This window comes from Ammospiza nelsoni, chromosome 3 (genome assembly GCF_027579445.1).
Source record: "Ammospiza nelsoni isolate bAmmNel1 chromosome 3, bAmmNel1.pri, whole genome shotgun sequence".
Taxonomy (NCBI): domain Eukaryota; kingdom Metazoa; phylum Chordata; class Aves; order Passeriformes; family Passerellidae; genus Ammospiza; species Ammospiza nelsoni.
In genome coordinates, this window is record NC_080635.1 from 6,949,347 (window position 1) to 6,970,308 (window position 20,962).

Sequence of the window (20,962 nt, forward strand, 5' to 3'; positions counted from 1 at the left end):
CATCCCTCCCAAGTCAGCCTGGAATTTTTCCTGTACCACAGTGTGTTGGTGCAGCTTCCTCTTCATTCATTCCTCTCTTGGTGTAATGTTGGAAATGGCCTCATTGGGCCTGGGGAAGTTTAGATTAGGTATTAGGAAACATTTCTTCACAGGAAGGCATGTGAAATATGGGAACAGGCTGTGCAGGGAAGTGGTGCAGTCACCATCCCTGCAAGTGTTCAAAGGATGTGTGGATGTGGCACTTTAGGACATGGTTCCATGGTGAACAGGGCAGTGCTGGGCTCAGGGTTGGTTTTGATGATCTTGGAGGTCTTTTCCAGCCTCAGTGATTCTGGGCTAAGTCCTGGCTTTGGTACCTGCTTCAGTGACCCCTCTGCAGCAGGAATACAGCACTGGGCTGTTACTCATCCCACACTGCCAGCAGTGCCAGCCTGGGCATTCTTCCATTTCCAAACCCTCTCAGGACCAGGCACCATGATTCCCCCTTCTTCCAAGGCTGCCTGACTCCTGTCCCTCTCTTTCAGTCAAAATGTTCAGGTGGATTTAAGCCCATGGCTCATCCCAGTGAGGCAGCTGCTGTAGCTCTGGGACATACCCTGGTTCCTGTGCTCTGACTTTTCTATCAGCACTTTATTTCTGATTTCCCAGGGGTCTAGTTGCACATCACAGCTGTGAAGGTCTTGGGAAATGTAGTCAGGGATTTGGGCATTAGAAAAGCAGAAACTGATCTGCATGTTCAGCTCCTCAGCATGCAGTTTCTGTTTTGATGCAGCAGCCAGGCTGACTAAAGAAAGAAAGCAGGAAAATCACTGCTATCAGAGGTAGCCTCAATCTTGTTCCTTTAGAATGGAAAATCACTGTCATTCCAGAGGCAGCTTTAATCTGCAGCTTGCCCTGTGCAAAGAATGTTTTCACAAGAGATTTTTCTAGACCATAGAAGCTTCCTGCAGCACAGAACAGTCACATCCTCCAGCCTGCAAGCACAGTTCAAGCAAATGCAGTGCCTGGCATGGACCAAGTGTCCCTGCTCACTGCACAATGTCACAACTGCTCTGACTTGAAGCCAGAGTTTCTAGCTCACGTTTTCTACAGGGCTGTTCCTCTGACATGCAATTCCTCCTGTCACAAATCTCTCTGGACAAAGCTACAGCCATTATTAATGCTTTCAGAGCATACACAAAAGGTCAGGAGAATTAGTGACTCAGGGCTCTAATTAGCTCTCCTAATAAAGCAACATCTCAGCTTCTGCAAGTTGGTACCCTCTGGCAAATGCAAAACAAACTCCACTGTTCAGCTGGATGTCATTCCTAAACCCTCTTGGGAAGGGGAATGTTTGCCAGGAGCTGAGCACTCTTGCCCCAGCATGGTATACACAAGATCTGGGCTGACATGAGCAAGGGGAAAAGTGAACTGCAGTGCTCCAGCTTACTCTGCCACTTTTGCAAGTCCTCTGAACATGCTGGCCTTGAACCTTCACTTTCAGAAAATCTGCTCTGAAGCTCACCTAATCGAATTCCCTTGTCAGCTTTTTATACTTTACTTTTTAAACTTTATCATAAACATTTAACAGCTCAAACAGCTCTGTTGTTTTTACAGCTGCAAGGTCTAGAGCCAAAGGAGAAAAACTAAACAATGTTTATCAGAACTCAAAACAAGGGAAGTTACTGTAACTTTGTACACTGATAAACTGCTTCATGCAAAACTATTACTTCATTGAACAGCAGAGTTAACTCTTCTCAAAAGGTTAAGAATAATCTGACTGGGATTTTGAACTGAACTGCACTGCATCTTGTTCAATAAAGTCTTAAATGAAGTGGCATATTATATGTTTATGGCTTTGGAATAAAGATAATACCATTACCTGTTTTCCTATTTCTCAGAGGTCACTCCTGAGAGAGACCATTTAGTCACTTACCTGTTCTCTCCCTCTGAAGTGTCAGCTGTCAGGATTTCACATATGCTGGACTTAATATCAGGCAACCTGGGCATTCCTGGGCTCTGTTAGCTGAGCAGGACCAGCTGAGCCTGCTGGTAAATCAATACCTGGCACTTGCCTTAAGACACCAGGAAAGCCTCAGCTGCACCAGCCTCTCCTTCACAAGTGCAGGAAAGGCAGAGAGACTTGTGTTCAGGAGGCTGCTGCCAGAATGATTTAAAAAAGGATAATTAAAAAACAAGTAAATTACCAGGGATTTTCATGGCATGACCAGGCCTCAGCTTCTGCTGAGCTGCAGTTTATCCCCAGAACAGGACACTGCTCACCTGAGTGTCCATTCCCACACAGAAGATGACACAGCCACAAGCAGCAGGCCCACGGCACAAGCACTTGTTTATTGACATCAGGAAGTTGTACAGGTTCAGGCTTTGTACAAAAACCTACAAAAGTCAATTTCCTAGCTCGACTCCAGGAGTTTAAAACTGTGCGTCTGGTTTGAACCGTGTGACATTTCAGCTGATGTGCAGCTGCTCTCCAGAGGCAGGACGTTTGTTTGCCTTGCTGCAAGTTCTGCCTCAGGGAAACACACAGAGCAGGTTTTAGTCAGGAGTCCAGCAAGCAGTGGGGGTCAGAGTTGGAGCTTATCTAACTTGCCCTCAGGAAAGCTGATACCTACCAGACAGTGCAGAATCCCACTAGATGTGCTCAGATCTAGCTCTGCTGATTACACATTTGACTCCCAGAACTGAGATGGGTTGTGAGAGTGTGCATGTGTGTGTGTGTTTAAAAGAGACTGGCATTCAATTCTCGGACTTTTAAAATATTTCCTATGTTTAGCTTGCAAGCCAGAAAGAGGCAGAAAGCATCAAACTTCAACGTACACACACGCCCCTTGCATTAAATCAATGTCAGAAGAATCCAGGAGGGTTCTCAGACTGCCACCACTTGACTTACAAAAACGTGGGGGAGGTGCTGGATGTGTCTGTGGTAGGGAACACCTTGGTATCTCATTCTCTAAAGTCACAGTATGAAAACTACTTGAATTCCACCTCAGCTTGAAAGAGGGAAGGTTTTTAAAAAACAATTTGTGGACAATTACAAATAGGTTTCAATATTAAACTCTGCTCTCATCCTCCTTCCCCTACTCGTTACAAAACCCTCTCAATATGCAGCCACCATCACAATGTTACAAATGCATTCAAGGTAGTCAGCTGGTGCCTTGAAGCAGCACAGAAGCACTCAAGAGTTTCCTGCGAGCTGTGGGCTGTGCTGGCAGTCCAGGCAGGACAGACACAGCAGGAAAGAGCAGCTTTGTCCTCGTGGAATGCACCCTTGGCTTCCAGGGCATGGGGCTGCTGCATCTCAAGAGGATGGAGAGCTGGGGAGCAACGCTGGGGAGGCTTGGAACGCTCTCTGCAAGGCTCAGCTGAACCGGGCCCTCACAACAAGACAAGTTCCTTCTTACTACTCCTCTGGCTTCTTGCCCCTACTGCTCCAGTACTTGCTGTATGCCTCTTGGAACATGTTTTTGCAGGGAATTTTGGCCTTCAGTTTGGTGCAGATGAGGAAAGAGCCGCCCATCTTCCGATGAAGGGAGTAGGTCTCCTCCGGCGGGGGGATGAGCCGGTGCTTCAGCATGATTGGGATTAAACCATGGATCTTCTCAGTGGTGCTTTGGTTGCCAAAATCAAAAGGCTCCTTAGATGCAAAAGCCTCTCCCAGGATGAGGACAGCATTTAAGTGGGCATCTTCCATTTCCTGCCCAAAAGGAAAGAGGGATAAGTAACGCTTAACTAGAGGGATAAATAACACCACTAGCCATGAGAACCACCAAGGAGGAAAAGAAATGCCAGTGCTAACAGCAGCAGCTCAGGAGAAACAGCCCTGTCCACAACAAAGGGAACCTCCAGCCCCCAGCAAGACTGAGGAACATTTAGTTCATACAGTTTTGAGCAGCTAAACCTTCTAGAAAACCATCTTCCCAGTCATACAACATGCTGGTTCTAACACATTTGCACAAGTGCACAGTGGGAAGGAGTATGTGAGAAAATTGATTTTCCCTTAACAGCTTTCAGAAAAAATAACCAGATCCTTTTGAAAACACAAAATCAAAGTGACTGGACATTTGCTATATTTCCTCAGAAATTGTCATCAGCTGCAGGGTCTTGCATGGGGAGAGAAGGAAGGACAGTGGTTTTGGGGCTAGGTGTGTCCTTATTATTTTCCTGCTCCCAAAAGGAAGTGAGAACAAAAGCCAAAACCTTTTTTACCCTCCTCTCTCATGCTTATCAAAAGGGCTTTTGGACTGACACTTTTACCACATCAAGAAGTCTGGGGAAGTTCACAGACCTGCAATCACCTTATCTGTGCCCAACACCAAAATCAGACCCTTCTGCTCCATACCTTGATTTCATAGCCAGTGAGGAATTTCATTTCAATGGACTTCTTCAGTACCCTCTCTCTGTCCATGTCAGCAGCTGCCTTGATTACCTGAGGAGGAGGAATACTTTCAGGAGAGCCAAGAGAAGAGTGAACAGCAGGACTGCTGCCCAGGCCACAGGAGCACACACCAACACCAGCCACTGCTCACTGCCTTGCCTCTGCCCTCTCCTCAGGCCCTGCATGCTGGGCAGGTTAAGAGCTACTGGCTAAAAGATCCACCTTCTTCCCAACAGGGCTGCACATGGCCCAGAGAATGTAAGGGACAGCAAAAAAAGCTTCACAAATAGTCAGCCCCTCCCCAAAGAAACAGCAGAGCTGACTGTGAGCAGCTTTAGGTGGGAGCTGCTGGCCCTGGCAGCTCAGTTACCATGTACAGAACATGGTGAGCACAAAGGAAGCATGTTTGATTTCACATCCATTCATCTGTCTGTGGAAAACCTGAAAATCTCAGGAGGAGGTGGAGAACAAGCAATTCCTGCATATCCTCATATAAAAATCACAGAGTTGTGAGTGCCCTGATACACCCAAGGCCCCCAGCAAGCATCACTGCAGTGCACTTGTGTGAACATCCCACCTCAGAGCTTGCAGCACATCTGCAGACAGCCATGCAAGGGATGAAACAGGAACAGAGACCACTCTCGCCTCCAGCCCTGCTTCCCCCACACCCAAAGTGTACCCCAGTACAAAGTGATAACAGCTAAGAAATAAGAGTATTTGCAAAATCAAGTGCAGCTCTCTAGGGCACAGTGCAAGTCCTCACCTCTATGTAGACATCTGTGAACTTCTCATCAAACCCTCGTGTTGCTCCAAAGTCCAGCAGGGCCACCTGGAATGGACAAAGCTCTCTGTATTAGAGTCAACCACAGCTGATCTTAAGAATGCTCCTGATTTCTTCAGGAAGCTCAGCTGGCTTTCCCAGCTCTCCTCTGCATCCCAGCTGCCCCTGACTCCTTTATTCCCAGTCTGCAGCCCAACAGGGCTGAGGCCACTGCCCAGTGCCCACACTGCCACTCCTGCTCTGCTGGCAGCTCCACTCAGGCTCCATGTGCAGGGACAGAGCACCACTGAATCTTTTCCCAGCACTTTGCAGCACAGACCTCAGGAATAAAAAGCAATTCCATCTGCCCTACAGAGCACAGACAAGCAGCCAAACCAATGAGCAGGAATTAATAGTCTTATCTCCACAGCACAAGAGGGAGATCCTGGGCTCAGGTGTGTGCTGGCAGAGCACTGCCTGCTGCAGCCTCCCACCTTCAGAACAGATCCTGAGGTTAAGGAAGTAGCTGTGACTGCTCAAGGGCCAGGGTTACAGCAGCCCTGCTTTCCTACCAACCCCTAGAGAGGGCAAGTGGCAAAGGGAGGTTTCCCTGTGCTATCTGCCTGTGCCTCAAGGACAGGAAACTGAGAGAATCCCACTCAGGATTAAGTGGGGAGTGGGAGTGAGGAATAACAAAAGCTGGTGAAAACTGCTGTTTGTGCAGGCAGGAGAGTGGCTGCTCAGGCTTACCTTGTGCAGCTGTGGGTCATAGAAGAAGTTGGACCAGTTGGGGTCGGTCTGCATGTAGCGGAACTCAAACAGCTCCCGCAGGCACAGCACCAGGATGTTGTGGCAGATCTTTTACAACAAGGAGAAACAAGAAACAAATTCACACCTGTAACTTAGAGCAGGCATCAGCAAACAGGGCACACACTGCCACACCAGCAGGAACCATCTGCTCTATGCAGAGCTGAAGGAACACCTCTCACCACAGCACCAGCAACTCCCAGCCCAGCCCTGCCATGGGATGTCCTTAGCAGATGGCACAGATGCTCCAGTGCTCATCCAGCTGCATTCTGCTCCTGCCTTTTCACTTTCCAGCACTGACTACACACTGGGTGCTGGAAGAATGGGAATCTTGTATGATACCAGACCCAGCATGCACTCCTGTGGGCTCAGCACTGACCCAGCTTGAGGGAGGAGCAGAGAGCCACACCTTGGGACTGACAGGCACAGAAAAGCAAGAGCAGCAGTCCTTGAAACCCCCCCTGCTGGATTACACACTCCAGCAGAGCTTTTCTGTGAGAATTGCTAAACTGGAGCCTGTTGAGCAGAACTGCCAGCCTCACTCTGCCCTCTCCAGCTGCTGCAAAGCTGAGTGAAACACCATATGCAAGGTGCAAGGAAGAGAGCACCAAGTGCAAGCCCAGCCCTGCTGCAGGACCCTGCCATTGGGGTCAGAAGGCAGAGGGGCAGCCAGGCCAGTGGCTCACAGGAGAGAAGGGCTGTTCCTGCAGCTCACAGCCTTTTAAAATGAGTCCTGGTGATGGAGCAGCTCATTGCTGGGGACAGTCCCTAAGAATAGCCAGCCAGCTCTGGCACAGCTTCAAATCTAATGTGACACTGAGATCTGTTTAACCAGGGGAACAGACTCTGCCCTCTTCCCCAGTCACCTAACAGCTGACAGCTCACACACACAGACACACACACATCCAAATACCAGGACAGTTATTTCTGCTGCTAGAACAGCTGCTTGTCCCACCACAGCACTCCAATCCCTGGCTATATTCAGCACCAACACCCACCCATCCCCACATCCCTGCTTTTGTTTACTGACAGGTACTTTTCCAGCCAGTCCTGCAGGAATTGCACCCAGCTGCTTGCACTGGGATGATTCTGCAATCCTGCCCACAAGAGCAGCTGCATAAAGCACCTTTGCCTTTACTGACAGTCCCCCCAAAATTAAGGTCATCAGAAATGGCATCACACAGTGAGGCCACCTCCCCTTCAGCTGCCCTTGCCACTCACCCCCTCCAGCCCCTCCCTGCAAGGCCCAAATGAGCCTGGAGAGACTCCAGTGTCACTGCCACCTTCCCTAAACAAGTCTTCCTGGAGGCTCCAGATAGCCCTGCTCAGGGTTTGCTGTGCCACAAGGCATGCCCCCAAGCCTGGCACAGGGCTCTGAGAAGGGCAGAAACCCAACCTCCCAAATTCACCTCATTTCGAATCTCCTGGCTCAGTCCTTCAGCTTGATCCAAGGGAAAGCCAGACACCAGCTCTGTGGTCAGCACGTGCTTGCTGCACAGCTCATCTATTACTCTGGGTACATAAAAGAAGGGGTGGTCTTTCAGCAGCTCCCTAGGGATGGAGAAAGGAGAGGAAGAGGTTTAGGAGCCCTGAGAGCAGACAGACCCATCAGCAACACCTCACAGAGCCCTGGACCAGCCTCTCCCCACACCCTGCCTGGGGCTGCCAGGAAATGTTTCCCTCAGCAATTACAGTAGGGATTAAGTCAGCAGAAACCCTGCCAGTGACTTGGAGCTGCTGCCAGCTCCTGAGGTCCCATCTCCTGCCAGAGCAGCGATATTAGGAAGGCTCCAGGCTGGTGCATCAAGGGGCACTGGGCTCTTCTGCTGACCCCACTTGGCTTCAGGGCCAGACTGTACACATGGGAGAACTGCTCTGCCAAGGGGAGCAGTGCCACAGTTCTGCAGCAGGACAGAAAGAGCATCCAGCACCATGGAGAAATCTGGGTGCTTTGGCAAGCCAAGGGAGCAGGCAGCTCTGCTGGTGGTAACTGCTTCAAGAGAGCTGAACTGAAAACCTCCTGGACTGAGGGATGGGAGAAGTTAACAACAGGCTGAGGTAAGAGCACTGCAACCCAGCCTCAGGAGTTACTGCAGCACCTTCCCATGTGGCACAACAGACAGACTTGCACCAGAGGAGGTGATCACATTCTGGGGCACAGCTCAGGCCACGGCCATGCACCCTTCCCCTGTGCCACGGCAGGGCACAGCAGTGAGCTCCCACCATCCCTCAAGTTAAGCAACCTCTCCTGCCTCTCCCACACGCACATACACAGAAGGGGTTCAAGGCAATGGTGGGAACATACTGGAATTTCCTTGCACAGGCAGCTTCTCTCAGGTAGTCACACTCCAGGGCCAGCTCTCTGCTCACCACTTCAATCAGGTGCTCTGGGAACAAACCTGAAAGTCAAACAGCACAGCAGAGAGCAGGCTTAGAAAAAAGGATCTGCTCAGGCTAAGCTTCCCAGAGCTGCAGCTGAGGAGCACAGGAGGCCCCAGAGAGCCAAGGTGCATTTCCAACCGGATGCAGGTTGTGCAGTAATCACAGCCCAGGCACATCCACAGCACTGCTCTGTCCTCCCCACAGCCCAGACTGTCCATTCCTGCTGCTGGCATGGCTGTGCAGGGACACACACCAAAGACAAGCACCCAAGCACTGGGCAAAAGCAGCAGGAACAGCTCCATAGCTGCCTGCAAGTGGCAGCAGGCACTGCCAGGCACAGTCAGCATGACTAATGCAGTGCACTGCAGCAGCAGCACGTAGCCAGGGCCTGAGGTGCCAAGCCCAGTCTTAGTCTTGAATTTGGAAAACCAATCTGCTCCTTGGGCCATACACAGCTGGGGCTGCAGCAACCTCTGCAGGGCCCTGCCCAGCCACCAGAGAGAACAGTGCCAGATTTTGTCAGCACCCAGCCTGATTTTAAAGCAGCATTTGTACAGTCTCACTGATATTTACAACTGCTGCAGGCATGTATTTGGAAAAAAGAGTGGTAAGTCCTGCATTCCCTGTAGGAAAAGGGACTTATCCATGTGCTGGGACACTGAGCAAGTTCTAAGTCAGACAGTTCTCTGAAAGAATAGAGAACATCTGGGAAGAGCACAGAATGGCAGGCATGGAAAGCTACAAGGGAACATGGAGAAAAATGAGTTGTGCCAATTGTACCAGAAAGTAACAGGACAAAGCAAGACTACCTCACCTGGACACTGCCCACACTCCAAGCCTAGAAAGCCACCAAAAGTGAGTATTCCCAGGCACTTTATATTTTGCCAAGAATCCCTATGGGTCTGTCTCCATAGAGAACACACAGAGACAAGTGCAGTTACTCTGCAGGTGTGTGCACACACATGGCCACAAACACACAGCTGCACTTCCCACCCCACCAGGTGGGCACTGGGGCAGGCAGAGGCAGCAGCAGCTGTGCAGCACAACAGGGGAACAGAACCTGGCTCCCCAGGCTGGCCCTGCACCCTCTGCCTCTCCTGCTTCCTGCAGGAATCTGCTCCTGGGCACACTTAGCATCCTTAAGTTCCTTTCCCGGTCCTTGGAGGGACACATGCAATGTGCTGCTTGAAAGGGGTTGGCAGAACTCCACCTGGGAACACAGGGTTCTGTCTTTTACCTTCTGGGAGAATATTGCTCATGCTCAGGACAGCCATCAGGTTGTTGACATCACTGTTGATGCTCTGGGCCACTCCAGGGTACTGTGGGACACAATGGGAGAGGGCAGTGTTGGGGTTAGATGAGGCCTGGTTGTACAGGGCAGGATAAAAACACCTGGCTCAGCACCCACACCACAATGGGCCAGGGCATCCTGAGCCACACATCCCTCCTCTAAAAGCTTTCTCAAAGCCCAGCATCTGTCAGGGGACACACAGAAAGGCTAAGATGCAGCTCCCTGCAATCAGAATGGCCTGTTCAGATCCTCTGATGGGAATTCTTCCCACACATGACGGGTTCTCAGACACACAAATCTCACAAGAGCCATGGCAGTCAGTCCTTTCCCTCCCACAGCTGGAAGCACACATCCCTGGAAGCCCCAGAGTGTCATTCCCAGCAGCAGGGCAGGTGGTGGGGCCCCAGCCCAGTCCTGGCAAGGCACCTCACCCTGTTCTCACCCTCTCTGTCAAGGGGAAGGAGCCTGCACTGCTGAGGAAAATGTGTGCTGATGCCAGAGGGTTCAGTTTCTGCTGCTGTTACCTTGGCCTGACTTCAGAGAGCACGTGGGACACAAATGGCTTCAGAAGACACCCACACCCATTGATAATATTGCTAAAGTCTCCCCATACTACAAAATCCACCAATGAGTTTATCCCAGCTTTGCCTGGGATACTGCTCAGCCAGCAGGAACCTCACTCCTTGGGATTATAAACCATGCTGTACAAGGATGGTTTATAAGCTTTAGCTCTAGAATGTCATTTTGTTGGAAATAGCCACCTGAGGCTGCTGACAGTCACCCAGAAAGGGGACTGACCTGGGGAGCAGGTGGGACCCTCCCATACAGCCCTAAAAGTACAAGCAGTCCCTCAGCACCATTATCCCAAACTGCAGTGAAAAATCCATGGGATGTCTCCTGCTCATCTGGACTCAGACTGGCTCAAGCTGCAAAACCTTTGCTGTGTTTTCCACTCAGCTTGCCCTACATAAGACATCACATCTTCACTTCCATTAAAATGTTTCTTATTTCACACACATAGCTCCCCTGCCCTTCTCTGAGCACAAACAAGACGTGGCTGCTCTGGAAAGCCCACCTGGATTTTCATGGCAACTTCTTTCCCGTTTTTCAAGCGTGCCAGATGAACCTGACCGATGGAAGCAGCAGCAAAGGGGCGTTCTTCAAAGGACTCCAGTTTATCCCTCCAGTTGGGGCCCAGATCGTTGTTCAGAGTTTTCTACAAATAAATAGAAAGGATCAGGGTATGGGAAGCAAAGATTTAAGTCTTTCAGTCTTAGAAATCACGTTCCTCTAAGGTGACTGAGTTCTGAGTGCCTATAACCTGCTTTCTAGATGATCCTCTGTGCCTTGTCATTGCACAGCAAGGCAGGGAGTGGTGCAGCCAGCAATGCTGCCCCAGCACTCTACAGGTGCTGATCAGATCTCTGTGGGGCTCTGCCCTAAGGGACAGAAATCTTGAACACAAACACTGCTGCCTTGGCATACAAACATCCCCTTTTAGGTGCCACTTGCTATCTTCCAGAAAATGAGCAAAGAAAATGAGTTAGCTATTTCTCCTCTTTCATCATCCTGCCAAGCTGAAGAGAAGCAATCCAGGCATGACTCTCTTTAAGGCAATATTGACAATTAAACATCACAGCCTGCTTTAACATCTTCTTTGGTACCCTGCCAGACTGTCATATTTAAGTTCTAGCTCTGCTTAGTGTCTTGCAGAAGATAAGTAGTGCTGGCAGTTCCTTTGGCATCACCCTTTACACGTTAATTTACACAGAACATAAACACTGAGGAAAGCAAACTTAGTTCACTTCATTCTGGGTTTTCTTGATGGCAAGTTAAACAAAATGGTAAGGGCAAAGCTCCTGGTTATTTTCCATCAGACTGAGGCTTCTATGTCTGTTTCTAAAATGGGATGTAGACATATCTAGACACCACATTAAGACCCACAAGAAAGAGAAGAGGAAACACAAGAGGAGGCTACACTCAACAATACCCTATAACCATATTTGTGGCAGCATCCTGCTCCATATCAACATTAATCTCAGGACATGAAAAACTCCCACATTTTTCCCCCCTCTGTCTAGACCCAAACTTCCAATTTTTTGAGAGAAAAGACAACACACAATTGAGAGAAGGAATCACACTTTACCCCCAACTGAAAATATGTAACCTTATTAAAATATTCTATAAAATCCCCATCCACCTCCCTTACTGGGGCATGTCACAGGTGACATTTTTTCTGTCCATTGTCCCTTTCCCTGGCAGGCACTCAGGAATATTCCTCACCATCATCTGCTTTATGGGCATGAAGTCGGCGCTCTGACGCACGCGCTCAAAGATCCTCTGCAGGTGGGGGTTGATGAAGGCATCATCTGCCAAGGGAAAGCACACAGCACTCAGAGCAGCCATTGCATCCTCCCACACACAGAGAAATGTGCTCCTGCACTCAGGCAAGTCAGCTGTCCTGCCCCAGGCACACCCCAGTGAAGGTTTTAGAAGTAATTCTTTAATTCTTTTGGTGTGGTGACAGTGCTCTGTCCCTGTCACACCCCAGCCCATCTCCTGGCTGGCAGCACCCAGGTCTAGGAGAGGCCACTGCCTCATGGAAACACAGGTCACAGAAGGAACCCCTGGAGAGCCATCCCAATGCTCCAAGGTTCCCAGTGTGGTTTAATCCAGTGCATTTTAAGGGGCAGCAGCTCCTCCAGAATGCTGTGCAATGGTAAAACACCACTTAGACAAGTGCTGAACTCTTGGAGAAATCAGGATTCAGCATCTGCTACTGTAAACAACTGCCCAAACACAAAGCAACTACAAATGGGCAGCAGAGAACACAGCTGGGCCCAAACTTTTAAGTTTAAGAAGTATTTAGCAAGTAAGTATTTACACTCATAAGAGGAGGGGCTGGGGCATCTTGAAAGATTAGCCCTCTACTTGAGCAAAGGCTTCTACAACAACTCAGAGAAAAATCACCACTGCTAGTAAACTTTTAATTTCATAAATGATTATAGAGGAATCAGATTTATCTGCTGCTCTCCCAATACTAGAAAAATCCAGGCTACAAGCCTTGATCCTGAGAACTGAACCTGCACATGCAATTGTGACATTCAAACAAAAATTGATTGTTCCTCTCTAAATACACATGCATGAACCACATTATGTCTATCCCAGGAAACAAGAAACAAACAGTGACCTTAAGAGGACTGTCCTGGGAAGAAGGATGGAAAGGAAGGGACAAAAAAGATAAATAATGCAGAGATGTGACATTAACACTCAGCATTATTTACAAATTCCCACTGAAGCCATAGCAGCATTTAAAAGCACTAACAAAACCCTACTGTGGAGCCAAGAGAAGTTTGTAAGAGGATCAGGCTTTGCAGGAGCAGTCAGTGGAGCTCCTGTGTGATGTTACAAACCTGCAGGAAGGTGAGACATTGCATTTGGGTGTGCACTGACAGAAACACCTGCTCTGTCACTGATGCTCTATCACTGCCCAGCCTCTGAACATGCTCAAAAATATTCTCAGGGCTCTGTGGAGGTGTTAACCACCATGCTGCAATGTGTCACCTGCACTGGCAAGGGTGACTGGGCAAAAGGAGAAGGGATCTCACTAAGAGTGACTCCCAGAAGCTGTTTGTGTCAAAGCATCAGCATCTGCCACAGGCATTCAGGATCAGCCTCCTTTATTCTGCTCACTGCTGACATCCATAAAGCTCTCAAAGGGTTTCCACCCATAGTCTGGGAGGGCATCCCCAGCATTTGTTCATGAGCACAACATCAAATAGCCAAGGAACTCGCAAGTCCAGGCTGAGTGTACAGAAACTCAGCAGCAATGTCAAAAATCAGCCCTGCTGTGGGAGCAGCTCTGCCAGGCTTACCACACGCTGATGAATAAGGTTTTACGTCTTTGTGGTCAGTGCTGAGGCCTCACTGGAACAAAGCATGAAGCAGGAGCCAAGGCAGGGCACTCTCAGCTGCCTTTCCACCATCTCCCACAGCACAGGATGACTGGGGGCCTTTGGCATCTTTTCTGTGCAGGACCTTTAGGAATGTGGGTCCCCACAAATCCACTGACTCCCCAAACAGACGTCAGGGGTTTTAATGAAATTCCTTTATGACTTGTGCTCAGCTACAAGGAGCCCCTGCCCCCAGTTAACACCCAGACCTGCTGACAGAAGCAGTAAATTCAAACTCACCAGGCCCCAGAGAAGCCCATGAAGTGGCAAGACCTGTGTGAAACCCTCCTGTCCAAACAGCCACCCCAAGAAACAGACACTCTGCATTGTCTGATTTATCTCAGCACAGCTGTCCCCCAGCAAGGTCACCATGGGCCTGTGTTCCTGCCAGGCACAGCAGAATCCACACACTTATAGCAAGAGTCCAAATGAGGGCTGGCTACAACCACTGAGGTTGCTGAAGGCTGTTCTGACACCAGAGTGAAGTCAATCACCAAGTATTTGACACTCCTGCCAGAGCAGTGTAACCTTAGGAGACAGCAAGCAAGTTATTAAAATCCAGAGCTCCTGAATTTCTGCTCCTCAGAGACAGCCTTTCATAGCTCCTCCTCTGCACTCACATGCAGGCCTAGGGCAGCTGTGACCAACCTTGGGCACACAGCAGGCACAGCTCAGTGGTGTCCCAAGAATCTGAAATTAATCCCACCTATGGCAGATGAGTTTCAGTGCAGAGCTGATTTCCTGGCATGGCTTGCTCTGCCCACATACCAGAGGCACTGGAAAGCAGGGAGCACAGGAGCTCCTCCTGGAACTGCACTGTGAGCCAGCAGTGGCACCTGGCAGCTTCTGGAGGGTGAGAAAGCAGCATGTGGGTGGCAGCCTTTGACACAGCAGCTGATGCCTCCCACTGGGCTCTGCCAGAGGGCCATCAGCCTGGCAAACATCTAAACCAACTGATTAGCAAGTGAAATGCCAGTCAGGGCTCTCTGGGATAATGAACTGATCTTGTTTGTTTGGTAAGGCCAAAGTATTTAATACTCTACTAGATCCAGTCTCATCAGTTGATACCTACAAAAATTCATGTAGAAGCACAAAGGAAGCAAAGTGAGTACTTCAAACACTCAGACACTTACTCAATTTCAGAAACACATTGAAAGCTATTTCCAGACAAGTCTTACAGCTATTTTTGGCTGGTTCTTTCCTTCCCTATCAGGCTGGGCAGCAAGGCAAATTGGAAAGATGCAGATAAGGTTTGAACCGAGCACACCTGCCAACTCCCTAACAGTTCAGTGCAGACACTGATGTCACTCATGCCTCCACCTGTGGTCACTGGCCTCAGAGCTCAATGGGTTAAGCAGCAGTTTGAAGTCTTCTCAGGATGGAAACAAGTGTTTTATACCTGATAAGATTATCAGCTGTACTGGCCTTCCCAGCAAAGCTTCAGTGCCCACAGAGCATGTAAACCACAATCAGGTTGCTATAATGGGAGAGTATTGTGGATATAACCTTGACCACTTTTGGTGAACAAAGAACAGGATCACATTCTTGTTGTCACCCTCCTCCTTTCTAGCAGGACACCTGCAAATAGAGTGTAATACAGCTCTGCTTGTAACACAGACACTAAAATTCACAGTGTCACCCTACTGTCAACCAATTTCAGTTACACACAATAAGGACACTGAGAGAGTGGTGGTGTCTAAGTGCATGCACCTATTTATTTCATACTGGGATTAGATGGAACTCAAACATTTCCATCACTGCTCCACGGGAGAAAGCCATTTGTTCAGAGTCTCCACATTCACTTGGCACGGCCTGATTGCAGACAGCTGACCCTGTGTCACAGCTGGCAGCCCTAAGGACAGCTGGGGACCTGTGCTAAGGACACTCACCTTGAATGCTCAGCATCTGTCCCAGCTTCAGTGCTGCTCCCCGCACCTTGCACAAGGTCCTCACGATCCTTTCTGCATTGGCCTCTGACAGGAAGGGGCTGGAATCCATCACTGCTTTCTTCCCTGAGGGAAAGGAGAGAGAGCATGAATGAAGAACACCCTTCTTCAAGCCCACATTCAACAGGAGATTTGCCCTTCCCTAGGGAAATCAAACAGGACTACCCTGAGTGCCTTCACTGCAAGCCAGGACTGAATTGTACATGTGCCTTGGGACAACTTTGACATTGTTGGCTTGAGAGTCAGGAGCAGCAAGTCACAGCCTCCCAGAATGTGCTGCTCTGCAAGCTGTCTGGGATCCTGGGTAATGCTGGTGCTTGAACTCACTGTGCCAGCCAGCACAGCCTAAAACACTGTGGAAAGGTGGCTTGAGTCCCACACCATGGGCTGCAGCACAGCCACAGCCTCAGAAGGGCAGTGGGAGTGAGCCACAGCAAAGAGGAATCCTCAAAAGCCTTGGAAGAACACTGGCACAGACCAACAGCCCTCTTCCAGCCTCTTAATGTGGAAGCTGACACAGAACAAGGCCAAAACATTCACACTCAAACACACACTCTCCTGTCCCCAAGCATGTGTAAAGCCTGATGTGTGACAGGCTCAGAGGGCTCACACAGCCATGGACACACCAGTGCCACAGTTCCAAGTATGCAACAGGGCCATTGTGTGGCATAAGAAGCACTTTAATTTATTTTATTTTTATTAAGGGAGAGGGGAAGGAGCCCCTGATTCTAGTTTGTGGTCCCTTTGGGAGAAGCAGCCCAGAGCTCCCATCCAGGGTAATGCCCAGTGGAGCAGGGACAGAGGGGACAGACAGACACCACCCACCTCTCCTGCTGCCAGCCAGCCAAGCAGGAGCAAGGGCAGCCTGCAGAGCTCACATGCTGATCTTGCAGCTACATGGTTTTTAGAATATTTTAGAGGAACAGAAGACAGAACAGCTGAAGCCTCCATAAACAATAAGCAGCACCCAAAAAGGCAGAGCAGATGAAAACAGCCCTGGAGATCTCAGGCAGCAGATGGAAATGACTGGTGACTAGAGCAGCCAAAGATCCTCTCCATCTCCTGGTAGCTCTTAGACTGGCCAGGGGACAGGAGAAATAACAGACTGAAGTAGCTGCTGTCTGAACTCTGGTAGCTCCCACAACTGGGCACCATTTTCTTGAGGTGCCAAGCATGTTACTGATCTGACAGACACCCTTCAGTCCCTGCAAGCAGCTGGATTGCTTACAAAGCTTCCCTGCAGAAGTGGTTCCCCAGAACTCTGCATTGGCAGAGCACAGATGTGCAGGTACAGGCTGCTCTCCTGCCCTTCATCCCCTCTCTTTCTTTCATCTGTTTTTGGGACAGCAGCAGGATGGGAGTGCATGTGGGACATTCTCTCTACAAATCCCTGTCCTAAGTCAAGGATGCACAGGAAAAAGAGGAATAAAAACACCAGGAGTACACAGGACAGCAAGATGTGGAAAAGCAGGACAGGTCCAGAATTCACCATTTCCAGCACATTGCAATCTTCAGAACACATTTTCCTCTGGATAATGGATGTAAGGAGATTTAGAGACTGAACAGGGAGAGCTACTCAGGGCAGAAGGATCTGGCTTTACACACTTGAAAAGCTGTCTCTCAAGTGTCCTGTCAGGAAAACTGTATCCTTAGCAATGCTGAGGCAGATCCCTGTATGAGATGACATACAGGACCTAGGGAAAGTACTGAACCAAAGCTGTATTTCCCTTCACAGCACTGCACACAAAAACATCCTCCTTTGAGTCAGCAGCAGAATAAAGGGGTTAGTTAATGATTAAAGCCACATCCAGAAGCCAGTGAACCCTGAAAATTTTAACTCTTATCAGAGAAAGGGCCAAACACAGGCAGTCCCAAATCCCCTCTCTCACTGCAGTCAAGGCTCCAGGGGCAATACCTGAGCACCAGGCAGCCCAAAGCACAGGAGCAGCTCTTGCTTGTGTGCTTTGGGACAAGTGTGCCAAAGAACAAGAAGGTAACCTGGAAGCAAGAGTGAAAAGCAGTGCTGTGGCAATGGCAAGCAGAAAGAAAACAGACACAGGGTTCCAAGGCTGGGTGGAAAGGGAGTGGGGAATAAAACCCACCACAAGTTCATGGAAAAATATACCAATTTTCAGTGAGTTAACATTTCACCCAAAAGATGGCTGGCACCTTTTGGTGCCTCACATTAATTCTTCCCCATCTTTAGATCACAAAGTGGTTTCACCTGTTTCACTAGGGAAAGGAAAAAATGCAAATAGGAGTCACATACAAGCTGTGGCAACATGCCACAGAAATTAAGAGTCCTGCAGCCACAGTACCTGGGCCTTCCACAGAACAGGCAGCAGGCAGACACCCTCTCTAGAGCTTGACCCACTTTTATTTTTTTTTCCTTTCCAAATTCAGAATCAGCATGAACCTTTCTAAACTGGTGTGCAACTCACTGCTGCATCACTCCTTTGCCACCATCAAATGGAGAACTAGTGACCAAACTTTGTATTTGTTTTAGGACCATCTGCCACAGAAACTTTGGGGCAAAGGAATATTTAGGAACATGGCCTGAGCACTTGAGAGTGACAACCCAAGAATATTGCATGACTGCCTTTGATAAGAAATCCAGGCCAAGTGGCCAGATCCAGGCCAAGTGCCAGCCTGTCAGGGCTCTGTCCAGCCTGGCATTTGTGCAGAGCCTGAAGAACTGCCCAGGACAGATCATTAATAAGTGACAAAGTTGTCCTTGAACCCAGTCGCTATACTTGTAACAGCAGCTGTTTATTTGGGCACTCTCATTTTAATTCCTGGGAATTTATTCTGCTTTCCCATACCCACCCTGTGTGGGCCTTCTACTGTATTTACATACAAGTGTGTATTTACATACAAACTTTAAATACTGAGGCTGCCATCAAGGTCACCAGTGACAGAGGAGGTTTTCAGTCTAACAGGAGAATTCAAACTGGAAATCAAGTCAGTCATCCTCTTTTTTACAAGATAAGATGAGCCAAACCACTTAAAGATGGCAGCATTAGGGCCTTAAGCATTATTTAAAAAAAAAACAAACCAAACCAAACCAAAAAAACTCCAAAAACCTGCATCTACTTACAAGAATTTGGCAGCAGAATGAATTTATGTCCAGGACATCAGGCTTGGACAGAAAAGGAAGAAATTCAGCAATTCTTGCACCAGGCATAGTTGTTCTAGGCTATGTCCCTAAGAAATGAATTGTTTATGGAAAAAGAGACAATCCAATACTAAACAAAGATGGGGAAGCTGAGCAGGAAAAAACAGATCAGCACTAGCACAATTGCTAGAGAATGTGCAGGAGAGTAGGAATTTGCAGTCCCTCTGATAACAGCAATGGAAAGAAGAAGTACAAGCTGTGCTATCAGGGTCATGTGTAGCTCAGGAGTGTCTGGCAGAGGGGTTGGGACTAAAGGACCAGTGTTTCTAACTCCATTTTAAAGGTGTAAAGACATTTTAATTTGTACTGTCTAGCCAAGAGGAGAGCAACCAAGTGAAAACTCTTCCTCATTACTCCAGGATGCCAGTGAGAGTGTGAAATTCTTAGGCATGCCTTTGGGGATACACACACAGCCCACTTGTTTAAGTCTGGAGTGCCAAGAAGTTCCTATTAATATTGCAGCAGCAGGGAGAGAAATCACATCCTCCAGCAGCTTCCCAGGAACAGGACAATATGTCATTCTCAAAAGAGGTCTCAGCACAAACTCATGGTGCTAGCAGCCACAAAACTTGGGAACAAATGCCTCAAGCTGAAATCAGGAAAGGGGTGCAGAGGTATTTTTAAAGAAATGTGAGATACTTATGAGTTTTTCCCCAAGAACAGCTCAGGCTGGTACTGTCAGAAAAACAGTAAGAAAATGGAATCTTGGACTCCCACTGTGTACCCACCTCTCCTCTGCTGTGCATTTCTGCAGGAGAGAGCCCATGGAGAGAGCTCTCATTCATGGAGCCTTACCCACCACTAAAATACTGTGGAAAACACATCCAGGGACACCAGCTAGAGGTGCAGCTGAGTCACCTGGAAACCTTCCTGTGGCTTCTGCCTGAGAAGCTCCAGAAGAGTACAATGATGGAAATGTTTCACTTTTGCCTCACCTCCACACTTGCTGCTCTTGGCCCATTCTCAGTTCCATTATTGACATTACCCTACAGCACAACCACGGCTCCAAGATCTTATCTAAGCAGACTTGACAGCAAGATGGGAAGCAACAAGGAAAGGCAAACAAACACCTAAAAATAAAAGCCAGGTCATGTTCTTATTCCCTGCCTAGCACTGAAGTTGGCAGTTCTCATGGCTGCCTTTTTTAAACAAGGTTTATTCAAGAAAATCACTCTTCCTAAAGCAAGATTCAAGACTGTAGAGCAGGCTTATGACAGAGAAAAATAGCAGTTTCCCCATCAAGAAGATAAAAGATAAAAAGTTTAAACTTGTTGCTTTATTGCAAGGAGAAAGTGTCTTTTGCCCTCTAAATAATAAAAAAAATAAAACTAATCCTTCTCATGCTGGAAGAGAGGAAAAAAGCTCATGTTATTCCCTCAAACTTCAGAGCTCTGCAAGCTCATGTTTTCATTTAGGGTGTGCCTAATTAGAAAACACTCTGGCAAGCAGAGAAATACCAACAGTTGTGCAATTCCACCTCTGTCAAAAGCAACACAAATCATCAGCTTCCAACAGGTATCAACAACCTGTCAAACGTGCCAGGTGCTGAAGAAAAAGGCCTTCAAGGATTCTCTCCAGGATGAGCTGTGTTTGCCTGAGTGCATGTTTTTAAATCAAAGCAAAGAAACCCTCCCATCCTCAAACACCTCAGAGAGAAACAAGAACTCTGTGCCAAGGATCCTTTTTCTCTGCTGGTCTGCTCTGTATTGCCTTGCTGTTAATATTTGCATTTTGGTATTCTAAATACAAGCAGAGTCATAGGTTGTCCACAACCCCTGCCTCTCACTACTGGGAATGTGTTTCATATCCTGAAGTGTTGTTTTATGGTTTGGGAATTTATTCTGGTTGGGATTTTTTTGTTCAGTTGCTTTGTTTTTTCAGTGTTTTGCCCCCCCCTTTCCAAATGTCTTCATTTTTCAGCCACTCCAGCACCTCCTGAAAGAGAGGTTCAGTTTCCATCCTTCTTCCACCCCTAAAGATGAGCAGGGTGAAGACAGAAACTGAATTAGAGTAGACAGAACTGAATTAGAGTAGAATTACAAGGACAGAACTGAATTAGAGTAGAATTACAAGGACCTAGCAGTTGTCATTATCTGAAAGTAATGCTTCTGAACCAGGAACAATTTGCCTTCATTTTTATTTCCATCTACAAGTATTTCAACCTTTCACCAGCTCACTCCAGTCACTGGAAGTAACCCAAACACACAACCACACCAGGCAAAGCAGAGAGACCAGCTGGAGACCAAACAGCCTGCAGCAACCCTAACAGACCT

General features: G+C 48.3%; 1 protein-coding gene across 1 annotated transcript in view; it reads right to left on the bottom strand.

Moving 5' to 3' along the window:
- Window positions 1-2,310: 2,310 nt before the first annotated feature.
- Window positions 2,311-20,962, bottom strand: part of COQ8A (coenzyme Q8A) — a 42,212-nt gene continuing 23,560 nt past the window's right edge. The window contains exons 6-15 of the mRNA XM_059469016.1: window positions 15,458-15,580; window positions 11,899-11,984; window positions 10,691-10,831; window positions 9,562-9,643; window positions 8,248-8,341; window positions 7,352-7,493; window positions 5,886-5,993; window positions 5,139-5,204; window positions 4,340-4,426; window positions 2,311-3,694 (exon numbers count right to left, since the gene is read on the bottom strand). Coding sequence (XP_059324999.1) covers window positions 3,401-3,694; window positions 4,340-4,426; window positions 5,139-5,204; window positions 5,886-5,993; window positions 7,352-7,493; window positions 8,248-8,341; window positions 9,562-9,643; window positions 10,691-10,831; window positions 11,899-11,984; window positions 15,458-15,580 — 1,223 coding nt within the window. The 3' untranslated portion in view covers window positions 2,311-3,400. The remainder of the gene's footprint in view (window positions 3,695-4,339; window positions 4,427-5,138; window positions 5,205-5,885; window positions 5,994-7,351; window positions 7,494-8,247; window positions 8,342-9,561; window positions 9,644-10,690; window positions 10,832-11,898; window positions 11,985-15,457; window positions 15,581-20,962) is intronic.